This window comes from Gavia stellata, chromosome 9, assembly GCF_030936135.1.
Source record: "Gavia stellata isolate bGavSte3 chromosome 9, bGavSte3.hap2, whole genome shotgun sequence".
Classification (NCBI taxonomy): domain Eukaryota; kingdom Metazoa; phylum Chordata; class Aves; order Gaviiformes; family Gaviidae; genus Gavia; species Gavia stellata.
In genome coordinates this window covers 10,952,335-10,964,870 of record NC_082602.1, presented here as the reverse complement: position 1 = coordinate 10,964,870, position 12,536 = coordinate 10,952,335, and the positions used below count along the sequence as shown (strand labels likewise).

The 12,536-nt window shown below is 40.2% G+C and overlaps 1 protein-coding gene across 1 annotated transcript in view; it reads left to right on the top strand.

Moving 5' to 3' along the window:
* The window catches only part of CHAT (choline O-acetyltransferase), a 28,971-nt gene extending 16,715 nt beyond the window's left edge, over window positions 1-12,256 (top strand). The window contains exons 10-14 of the mRNA XM_009819390.2: window positions 1,082-1,204; window positions 2,738-2,879; window positions 6,009-6,071; window positions 10,146-10,283; window positions 11,987-12,256. Coding sequence (XP_009817692.2) covers window positions 1,082-1,204; window positions 2,738-2,879; window positions 6,009-6,071; window positions 10,146-10,283; window positions 11,987-12,256 — 736 coding nt within the window. The remainder of the gene's footprint in view (window positions 1-1,081; window positions 1,205-2,737; window positions 2,880-6,008; window positions 6,072-10,145; window positions 10,284-11,986) is intronic.
* Window positions 12,257-12,536: the final 280 nt, after the last annotated feature.

The following is a 12,536-nucleotide window of genomic DNA, read 5'->3' as shown; positions in this document are numbered from 1 at the left end:
TGCCTCATTTTTCTCAACAATGACTCTTCATCTTCCCAAGCTGGACACACCTAGCATCTCTTTGCAGGATGCACCCTTATGGGCTGCAGCTACTTCACTGTATTCAGGAATCACATTACCATTGTTTTCCTTCCATGTCAATATTAGGAAAGCTAAAGACCACTGGAAAAACAGTTGAGTTCTATTTGCACGGGATGCAAACAGTGCAGGTCTTCTGTTTTTGTGGATGTACTTTATGGGTTTGACCTGACTAAAGCCAAAGCCAGGGCAATGGGTACATGTATGCGGGACAGTAGAATGCAACTGGTTTGAATAAACAATTTGAATTCAGGAATGTAATTTGTTTACATCCATGTTGCTCATACAAAGGTTAGTTCTTCTGACTGTGTTTCCAGACTGTAAAAGATTTGCATGATCTTTGGGGGTGGGGATGGCAATGAGAGATTTTTTTTTCAAATTATTTCATCTCAACACTCAGGCCTGTCATCTCTCTGTAGAGAATTAACACACTGTCTGCATGATCAGCTGTATGTCCAGTGTGATTGCATTAGACGAGACGTCAAAGTTGCTAGAAGCACACATGAGAGTATGAGAACATTCAGGATGCAGAGTAATTCCTTTTTGTTTTTAAATAAAGGTAGTAGTCCTCTGAATTGAAACTTGCAAGGAACTTACAGCCTTCATCAGGTTTTAAATCCACCCATTTCTACACTAGTAAATCTCACAGAAATTTGTCAAGAACAAAGGATGCCCTGGCTTAGGCTTCAGGAGTGGAAACACTAGGGTTTGGTTTTTTTTTTAAAAAAAAAAGTAGTTTTACTCAAATGAACATGACAACTTGCGTGCCACAGCTCATGTTAAGGCTGCAGATAACAAGCCCAGTCTAGAACAACCTGTATGCATAAAAGTTGCTGACTAGGAACAAGTTACCAAAGGCCAGGACTGTCTGCAGAGCAGAAGCCCGCTCACCTCCCAGGTGGATATAGGCAGGGAATGATCTCTGGGTTTTATTTGCAAACGGAAATGGAATATGAGATTCTTGCATCTCCCCCTACAGTAACTGCCTCTGCTTGCTTTCCAGGATAGTAAAAAACCTGGACTTTATTGCCTACAAGTTTGAAAACTATGGAAAGGAATTTATTAAGAAACAAAAGATTAGCCCAGATGCCTACATTCAAGTAGCACTTCAGCTGGCATTTTACAGGTAAGGTTAATTCAAATCACAGGAACAAAGTAGCACAAGCGGGGATTCACAATTTGCTTTTTTATATAGAAAGCCCATTTTTTCCTCGGCACCCAAACAAATGCCTTCTGCATGGAAATGAGTGATCTTGCCTAATGACTGTAGGTCAGACAAGATAGAAATTGCCAGTTTGTGAGACAGAGTTGTGAGACAGAGTACTCCCCTTCCTTCCCTCCCTTTCCCTCTCCTTGCTCTACCTTCCCATCCCCATGTCCCACACACGCCGTTCCCAGCCAGTACCCTCCCCACAGCTGTCCCTGCATTTGGCATAGAGAAGAGGGTGAGGGGACGTGGCAGGGAGTGGCAGACAACCCTGCCAGCCACAGCAGCAGAAGCAGTTAGGGAGTCCAAGTCCCTGGGGCAGAAACACTCCCTTGCCACTGCAGGTAGCATGGAAGGAACCACGGCAGTAACCCATAGCTCACCACATGTGTATCCCCGGCACCACAAGGGGAAAAGTATTCACAGGGAAAAATACTACGGCAGCATATCAGATCACAGTTCCTACTATCCTACTAGGATAGTGTATATATATATATTTTCTTCACTGGCATCCCAAGATTTGATAATATCCTCCAATTTCCATGGTATTATCAAAGTTAAAAGCTCCTTTCCACATTGTCAGAACAGCTAATGCTCCAGGCGAGAGATCAGTTGCATGGTTTCCTGCAGAACAGCCTATCACACAAATAATTCTTTATCTTGTCAAATTAAATCCTGAAGTGGTCTTTAGCTAGTCAAAACCAGAGATGCCCAACACATCTTGTGTACTCCATTAACATCTGTTAAACACCCATTTTGCGTATTCCATTAACCAAACTCCAACAATGACCTGGTCCAAGATTTTCATCTGGATACCAGCCATGATATAAATCCCATGTATGCAACAAAAAACCTTAGGGGACAGTTACATTCTCAGACCCCTGCTTCATCTGGAAGACACAGTAGGTCTCCTGAAGCAAGGAATAGTAGCTATATACCTGGACCCAAATTAAACAATAGTCTTCACGCTCTGTTCTGTTTGCTACGTGGGTTTTCATTCCAGCTCACAGTCTCACATAGCACCCTTTTCCCCTTGTAGTCTTCTATTTTTCATTCACACACAGAATGCATTTTTTCTTATTTTAAATAAAACATATTTCACGCCCATAAGTAAATGATTAATTACACAATTATTTTATGATGCAGCACAAATAAAACATTCCTTGAGATCTTTCAGTAAATTTTAGTTTTACTAGCCTTGTTTTTACACAGCAAGTAATTTTTTAGTGGCAGTGCATAACTAAAATGTATACAGCTGTATGCAGCTCCTCATATTAGAAAGGAGTAAGCATCCATCTTTTTTAAGTTTCTTATAGAATTCTATTAACATTAAGATGAATACTATGCAAAAAATAAAATTGTGGCTGTAACAGTAAAATGTACCAAGCCCATATTTCTTTTATGACTCCTTGAAAATAATTATTCTTTGTTTTTCTTACTTCACTCTCTCAGATGCCACAGGAGACTTGTCCCTACCTACGAAAGTGCTTCCATACGCCGATTTGATGAGGGCAGAGTCGACAATATTAGGTCTGCTACCTCGGAAGCATTTGCTTTTGTAAAAGCAATGACTGATGACAAGACAGCTCTATCGGTATGTTGGTCTGGCTCCCTCTGCCTTCTCTGGCAAAACACTAAGCAAATAATGCATTCATGATCCCAAATCTCTCACTTTTTAACTGTTAACCCAGAACATAAAGGCACAGGGCAGGGTAGCAAAGCCTTACAGGATTTTGCTTTTTGTGCAAACCAACCATTAAGCTAAATATAAATATTTCCTTATTTTTATTTAAGCATCCAAAAGATTCAGAGGTGCCTAACCATGACATTATAAGAAACAAAACATCTGATTTTAGATTTAGTACTGTCTTCTGAATGATCTGTCATCAGACCCAAATTCAGCTCCCTGGAGAGATCTAGGCTGAACGTGCGAGGTTCAGGATCATTATGCTGCCACACCAGGGGAATTGCCTGGCAGGTCCCCTGCAGTAGATAGCTCTGCTGCAGATTGCAATGTGTGAAGTGATATAATTCACATGCTTTGATTTCTGGATAAGGTGGATATGTTCTGGCTGATCCTTTTGGTTTTAAAGGTATGTTTCTACCAAATAGGGTTAGTTTTACAGGATCCTCAAGGGGGCTTAACCTTTATGATGAAAAAACTTCATCAAGCTAATAAAACAACTCTCCAAACTGTCCTGACATCATCCTGCGAAAAGAAGAATGAATTTGCCTTTCTTTGAGACACCACCATCTGTTTGCCAGAAGCATGAGTACTGTACATAGTAGATGGGGATGCGAAGAGGTACAGCTGAGCGAGCTGCACAAACAGCTTTGTGCACTGTCCCGCCTACCATCCCTGGAGAGCCTCCTTCAACGTCTCTGTGTGCTGCTTCCACCCACTGCACTTTGCTGCTGTACTAGGGAATTTCCAGGTGGCTGTTCAGATGCAAAACGCTGCCACAATACAGATTATTTTGCACAGTAAGCCCACTGCAGTGGCAATGGCCTACACGGCTGTTCTTTAAAATCTAGCATAGCGTTGCTAGAAGTATTGCTGGGCTGTAGATTAAGTGTAAATTAATGAAATATTGTCCCAGAGTATGAGGAAAATTTACCCAGAGAAGTGCTCTGTTCCTCCACTGCTTCTTCAATCTCCTTAAGGTTACCGTGCCCAGAACTTAGCTCATGATGAACAAGACTCAAATAAGTTCCATGTTAAAATAACTCAAAGGAAATCTGAAGTAATTCCCTACACTGAGTGGGTGATTCAAGGCAGATTATGACCATACTATTACACATAATAGTGACTACTATACAGTAGACAAGAAGAGGCTGTTATTTGCTGTCAGTGCCCTGTCTGATGGCATGCTTCTTAATTGTATTTTATTAGAAGCTGCCGTCATCTGTGCACATCTTCCTCTCTACACTTGGGCACTCAGCATACCCCCAGCCCTAACACACATTGCTGCAGGCTGACTCTACTCCTAGGAAGAGCCAGCCTGCTCCCAGCACATTGTTTTGCCAGATCCTTCTTGTTCCCTCCAACAATCTCTTCCTACCTTCCTTTTTCCAACACTTACTGACTTCTGCAGCTCTCCTAAAGCTTCAGCATTTCTCACTGGTTTATCACCCAAATCTGAGACTGTGCCCACCTTTCACAGCATCCTAAACCATACTGCTTCACACAAGCAAGCAGAAGAATGCCATGCATTTCTAGAGTGAGCTCAATCTCAGCCCCCAAATCTTTATATTACATGCCTTGGCAGTACCAAATAGGGAGAATAATGGTTTCGTTCCCCCTGAAAAACCTGCAATCATAATGCAAACCAATCCACTGATACCTTTCCTGGCTTCTCTACTGAGAGATGCAAAGGACATTTAAACTGATCTGTGATTGTTCTTCCCACAAACTTTTAGAAATCCTTGTTTTGATGTGAACATCTTTATCTTTCAGTTCAAAACTATATATATATTATTATCATAGAACCATGAGAAGCAAAATTCACTTAACACAACCCTATTCCAAGGTGATTTCTTTACACCTACAAATTGCCTTTGGATGTGAAGGGGTTAATTCCATTTTTTGTAAAAAGAGCTGCATCACTTGGTTTGAGTAGCCTTGAACTCCTCAAAATATTGTTTGTTAATAGCCATTAATCCAAATCAAATTAAAAACAATTTTCTATCTGATGCTAATAAAAATGATCTTCAAATGATAGTTTGAACAGTCACCAAAGATTGATTGAGTCAGATGGATTCTCTAGCAGGAGAAATATCTCATGCATTTGACACTTGCTGTAAAAGAAGCAGCAACTGACACTGCAGAGATTGCTTGAATAGCTGTAAATTAATCAGATTTAAAGACTGCATTTGGTAATTTAATCTGTATAAGGGAACTAAGGCTTAGCTCTAGCCCTATGAAAAAATACCAGACTCTGTACTTCGAAGGTCCCTGATGGTGGCCTTGGATTGCTTCTAAAATGAATTCTTTGTTCAAAAGATCATTCATCGTCCATAGGAGCTGAAGGTTCCCTGTTTATCTGGAGACCCAGTCATTTCTGGCTGTTTCAGGGTCTCCCAAAGTTGCAGTGTTGGACTTGATGTACAGCAGGGCAGCACTTCTTAGGATTGTTCCCTTAATATAAAAGGCTGCCATTTGACATGAGTCAAGATTTACTAGCTTGTTATCTGAAATGTGAGGCATCTGTGGAGGGTAGAGCAGCCTTGGAAAATTCTAGATGCTCTTTCACACAGGGGAGTAATTTTTTGACCGGCTAGTAAACTATCAGTAATGGCTTTCATTAATATCACTGTCATTGTCTAGATAAACCATTTTGGAGAAGATATACTGCCTGGCTGTTTTGAAAACACTGAATTACACTAAGCAATTATTTTTCCTACTTCAGATGGAGTGATTCAATTACTAGTAATCTACACCTCCAAAATCCATGGAAGGACTCCACGAAAGGAACTGCAAGTCTTTCCTTGACTTCAAACAAACCACCACCAATAAACCTGTTCAAGCCTTGCATGACCAGGCACCATTGCTGATCAGGAGATTGAATCCCTATGGCTTTTCACTTATGTAGAGTACTTACACCTGAGCCAGGAGCAAAGGACATTTGAGAGTGCTTGCTGTTTGGCTGCTGGTTAATTGATGGAAGATGCTATTTCTTCGAGAGTTTATTCAATAATAGGTATATATTGATTCCTCCAACAGGATTCTGAGAAGATGCAGAGATTTAAGGATGCAATTGCAGCTCAGACTAATTACACTATTCTGGTAAGTAAAACACTGCTTTGTCTGAATACGGACTAGGTAGTTTTTTCAAGAAAAGTACAAAGACACAATTATTAACTATTTAAGCACCAGCAAAAATAGACATCTCTAAATAGGAAAGTACCTGCTATGTCACACTTACGAAAAATTCTAAGGACCCAAACACCCTCTAAATAGCCATATTCAACTAACCTCACCTTAAAAACTACTTCCTGGAAAGCAAGATTAAAAAGTTCTGCATTACATCAGTGGCAAGACCATCAATTTTGGGCATTAGCTCTCTTATCTGGAACTGTTATGGAACATGACACTCTGTTCTACATATTCACAGGAAACATGCATCTGTGAAACATTTAGGATTTGTTTCTGTGTCATAATTAGGAGTCCCAGACACAAATTAGGATTCCACTAAGCTTGGTTTTGTACAAATTAACAATTCAAAAATGGCCTCCATCTTAAAAAGCTTGCAATCAAAATTTAATAAAGAGGTTTTTTTCATAATTATTGAATAGTTTGCAAGGGAGAACAGTAGCCAGATGAAATAAGCTTTCATTCTGTGCGCTCTGTGATCAACATGAAACATTAGCCATGAAGATAGCCAAGAAAAGTAGCAACAGGGTATTCTAATGGGGTACGGGAAATGGACAGCTGAGAGCCTTATCAGGATGAGAAGTAAGCAAGGCTTAAAAGCAACCAACGTAACTGCTGTGTAACACGCATGAAAAATAAAACTCCAGCTACAAAATCCAGATCCCCCAAATTTGCCTGTATTTAGACCCATAAGCTACAAGGTTACAGATAAGCTCAAGACAGCTGTAACACATCAGGAACATTGTTTTTTCCCCTAAAACTAACCATTTATGCATTTTCATATGTTTCTCTTCCCTAGAGGAGAGAGGTCCCTATCCAGGACCTGATCCTCAGACAGACTGGTCTTCTGAAAAGTGTATTCTGGTATTCCAAAGTGCCATTTCTAATAAAGGACATTAACAATGAGGGAATGATTATAGTAAGTTCTCTTTTAAAGACCTGAATACAGTGTCTAATAAAAGGAAGAGACACCCTCCAGTGAAGAAACCAGTTTAGTATCAAATACAACTCATTTTCTGTTGATTAGAAATGAGACAATTCAGCCTGGGTAACGCTCTACATCCCACTGTGCCAAGACAAAGCACAGACCTACTCTACAAACAACTTAGTCAAATCACTCATGAAATTAATAAATGTTAGTAACCAGCTATGTTAAATGAATTTGCTACCTATGGTTTTGCCTCAGACCATTGCCTAGCAAACCCACGTTACTGATTACTGTTTAAATACTCATAATATTCAAGAAATCATTCACTTCCAGAGGTGGTTTCAAAGGTATACTCAAGCACTGGAGAGGTGAAGCATTGCTTTCAGGCAGGATTTGTTCCTAAGACTGTGAAACAAAAGAAGCAGGGAAGAAAAAGTTTTGTGTTTCAAGCCTTGTGCTGGGAACCGACATCTTAGAAGCTGAGACTTCACGTCATCTCTAAAGCAGAGGCAAGTCTTACTTCAGGGCAACTTTCTCACCTGAACCACCTCAGGGTAACCTCACAATGAACACAACATACTGTAGGTCTACTAGGTCACAACCAATGGAATTTCTGTACAACATCTCTTTCAAAAAAAAAGAAAAAAATTTCAATAAAATCCCCCCCTCCAAGTTATTTCAGTTCCAGAAACTGTTATAGAATTCAGCCCCCAGTGTAGCTCATGGGAAAATATTAAAGTGACCATCAGAAAATTAATTTATCTATAAATGTAAAAAGGTCTTCAGGTATTTCTACTCACCAAGCTCCCCTTTCTTTCTCAGAATAGCAGAATGTAATTGTTGTGCCTTTAAACTATGGGCAAGACTTACAAGGTCTGACTAAATCGTGTGTAACAGACTGAAATGTAATAGCTCCTAAGAAAAACAAACAAAAAAAAAATCTACTTCATAAAACAAAAAGCAATTTAATGATTTTATTTCCCCTTGTTAGGGCTTACTAGTAGCATTGCTATCTTAAACGCGGAGCTCTAAAATTTAATTTAGCACAGTTTTTTCTTATGCATTGACTCACAGTTTATTTCGTTAGCCTGTCTCGGCCTCTCTTCAGACATGACATTGATCTATGTTGCAAAAATGTCATTGCTAACAGCCTTATAAATCTTGTGTGATAGCAAAATATTTCCTCCGATTTTCAAGTCAGTTTCCCTCTATAGGAAAACCAATGTAAACACTGCCCTGATGCATGCTACTTTTTTGCAAGCATCCTTGCTCTGTCTGGGCTGATGAACAAATAGCCCCTTTACCAATGGGTGCCTACTCCTTAATAAGCCAAACAAGATTATGCACTCCCGCCCCCCTGCTTCAGGCACTTATTAGTGGTTAAAATTATTGTCCTCTTAAGAGGAAAAGCAAAATTGTGCTTTTCTTTTTTTTTTTTTTTAATTCTCCCCTTAAGAGGAAAACCAAGCTTGTGCTCTTTTTTAAATGCTGCCTTCTCTCAGGTTGCTTGTTTCCCTCGTTACAAGGGGCCTGTGCCACGGGGATATCAGTTCTGCTCTCAGTGTAGTACAATGTGCTTTGTTCAGCATTGCCTTCCCAAATGACTTCAGCCTGTTACCAGGGATGAGCTACAGCTCAGTCCTCTTAATCAATGCTCTCACCAGCTAGAATAAACCTAGACGGAAGGATTTTAAATGCACATTTTAATCTGAGGCAATTCCTGCCTGGTTGGAACAAATTTTGATTTGGTTTCCTAAAGAAACAAAACTCTGTAACTATCCTGTCTGCCCATCTCCCACTACTGGCTTTTGATCCCATTAGCCATCGTCAATCAAATTTGCTAGTAGGGCAAAGATCGTAAAGCTAATAAATCCCTTAAGTCTATAGCATTAGGTAGCTGGATAGAGCAGAGAGACCCCAGCATAGCAAGCTCATGGCAGAAAGACTTACTGCAGGCTCGACAGTAGTTGTTGTGAGCTGGCTAGCTGGCCACCAGCGTGACCCTGCTGCTAACATTCAGCCACTGCCCACGCTGCCGATCTCGCCTGTAACCATGAGACAGGAGAGGAAATCTGGGACTTTCGGGAGCAGGGTTTGGGGGCAAGCACAGCTGGTTCTGTGCTGGGGATGACGGTGAGCAGAGACACAGGCAAGCAGGATGGCAAGTAGACTGCTCTAGGTCTCTTGCTTGTCAAGCACATTATTCTCCTTTGTTAAACCCTGTTTAATTTGATGCTAGACTCACAGTACCTGGACTACAGTACCATCCAACTATGCTGTCCTACACTTACCGTTTTCAACTGCGTCATTAGAGTGAGGGCTAAAGTGAGGGCTAAATTAAGGGCTGCCCCTGAGATAATCCAGCTCTGCAATGAAGCCAGCACAGGGAGTTGAGGAGGGAATTGGGATATTTGGGCAGTGAAGTAAACTGAGAAGACATCTGTGTCCCTAACCCCAGTCTTCTCAAGTGGTGGGGTATGCTGTGATAGATCACTGGCAAATCTATGTGTTATTCTGTGATCACTGTTAAATCTGTTGCAGACACCTACCAGATCTTTGGATCTAAATTCTATGGAATGACACATGCTTTACCTGCCAGAGTGAGATGCAGGCAGCAAGGCAATGAAAGACTAATTTGTTTCAATTCGGAGGTGTTTTGGAGCCTCGTATCTTCAAATATAATCCAAGCGACGCACAGAAAAATCCCAAACACACTTAGAGATTTCTGGTGTCCCACATGCTCCCCTCAGCAGCTTTGGAAGCCTAGCCCATGATATTCAGCTCTGAGAGATGATGAACACCCAGAATACCAGATAACATCAGCACATTAATACATCTCAAGACCATCTCCTTCCTAATTTTGACATCCTCAGAGCCCCATATGAATTTCTAGTTACTGATCATCAGCAAAGTACATACTCGCAGTAATACTTGAACATTACAGGCATTACATCACTCAAACCAAGTTCATCAACTCTGACCAGAAAACATGGCAGTAACAGCCAAGAAAATGTCTCCATACTCAGTTAAATGCTGGTGTCTTATCATATTGTACACAGGCTATTACTGGAATGGCAATAGACAATCATCTGCTAGGGCTGAGAGAGGTAGCACGGGAACACTTCAAGGAACTGCCAGAGATATTTACGGATGAGACATATTTGACAAGCAATCGATTCATCCTCTCGACCAGCCAGGTGAGTTTCTCCTCTTCACTGGTCTTGCTAAGCAAAGGCTAATTCATTTGTGTTCTGCCAGACCTTCTAGCTCACAGTGAGAACAATGTATATATAAAAAAAAAAGCTGATACCATCAAGAAGTCTGTGAAATTCGTCAGATTTTTAATCCAATTTTGGTTCATTCCACAAAATCAGCACAGTAAACACTGACTGAAGTTATCACTTCCCTTGCAACATCCCAAAGCCCTTCCGGGAAATTCTGGAAATGCATACAAAGAAACTCTGTAAAATTTGTATGAGGGCTCAATGTTTCCTCAGTTTCCAAACTACGTATCTTCCCATTCCTTTTCTTCTCCTCCTTCCCCTAAGGTTGACAGCTCTAGTGGGAATTCTTTACTCCAGTGGCAGTATAGCCACAAGCCAGACAGGCTGTCATTCTGAGAAACAAAAGCCAAAAGCCACGAGGAAATTTTACTCTTAAAAGTAGCTGTGTTTGAAATCTTCAGGAGCCTTCAGTTACTCAGTGCAAGACTGCAACCTCTGCAGGCATGCATCTTGGATTTACAGACATTTTAGACATTTACAGACATTTACGGATTTACAGTTATTTGCAACTATACTAAGATACTTTAGGAGTCAACGTTTCCTCCATTTAATGTTCTGAATAAGGAAACATCTTTATAGCATACAGCCTAAAAATTAAATGTTTCATTGCATATAGTAGCAGTCCTAATGAAAGGAGAAATCTATGCAGGAATTCATTTACTGAAACACTAACCCAACTGCACAGATTGGGACTATGCAACAAAAGGGACTTAGAATATCATGCTACAGCATAAAACCTTAATAAGTAATTTGATCTTGTCATAATGTTTGTAGGCTTTCAGACATGAGTGAATGTAACCAACATACTACTACATAAATTCTCCAAGAAACTATCCATGAGCAAAGACGGCTTCTGAATAGCTTTATGGCCTTCGGCTGTTGCACAGCAAATTTATCTGACAATTCTGTGGCTCTATTAGCAGGACTAATGGCTTGTTCTACACCATTAAAAAGCCAAATGTCATTTATGAAGGCCCATGTACACAAAGTCTGAAACATACAGATTTCTAACACCTCTTATTTTCTGCAGTAGAAAGTGTTTCACTCCTGTATTATGCCATGATTAAACTGGTGTAACAAAAATATAACACCTAGATGCGTTAAAATGTTTTTATACAGCATCAAAATTATAAATTATTATCAGAAATGGACAATACTACTTTCTACAACTGATTACAGTCTTCACACGACAAGCTTAACATAACCTTAAGATAACCTTAAGAAATTAAAAACCTTAGTGAAGTTTTATGTATCATAATTTTATGTATCAGAATTACATACAGCCTTAAATATTCCCTATCTATCAGTAACAAAGCTTATAGCTGTTAAAGGTCTATATAAAATGAGCAAAGACATGCATTATATCCACTTCAAATGACACCAGTTTTCAAACACTGCAAACAAACAGAGCAACCAAATTCCATACTGAGATCAGCTTTTACCTCCAAGTGCCAGTTCCAGGTCTGGACTTCTGCAGTAAGTGATATTCTACAAGGGGGATTCACCCCATTTCCAGCACTTGTAGCATTTGTTTACTGTTTTCCTCATTCCTAACCAGCTGATTTCAGGTGCCCTGATTAATCAGAAATCACTCCTTACCTTCTCCCTACAACCAGGTTCCAACTACTATGGAAATGTTCTGCTGCTATGGGCCTGTGGTGCCCAATGGTTATGGGGCATGTTACAACCCTCAGCCAGAGCACATATTATTCTGCATCTCAAGCTTTAAAGACTGTAAAGAAACCTCCTCAGACATGTTTGCAAAAGCTGTGGAAGAAAGTCTCCTAGAAATGAGAGATCTGTGCAGCAAATGCAACTCTACTATGGCAAAGCCACTTGCTAAACAAGAAGGAGCCGCACGGCTGCAGAGTGACCGCAAGCTCTAAGAGGCTGTGGGAATTATTCTCCTGAATTCACCTTACGAAGAAACAATGACATAGTTGTTCAAAGGCAAGATAGTAGTAGTAATATATCAGCGTAGAACCAACATGTCATTTGTTTTACAATGTTGCCAACATTTAAAACCCTGTAAGTACTGAATCTACCATTTCTTGCTTGAGAGTCAGCAAAAAAGATTTGATGTCACTGACTGAAATGAAGGAGAAAGTAATACGAGTATGTGTTGTACTACCATTTCTAACCATAATCCGTTTAGGCCACTTTATC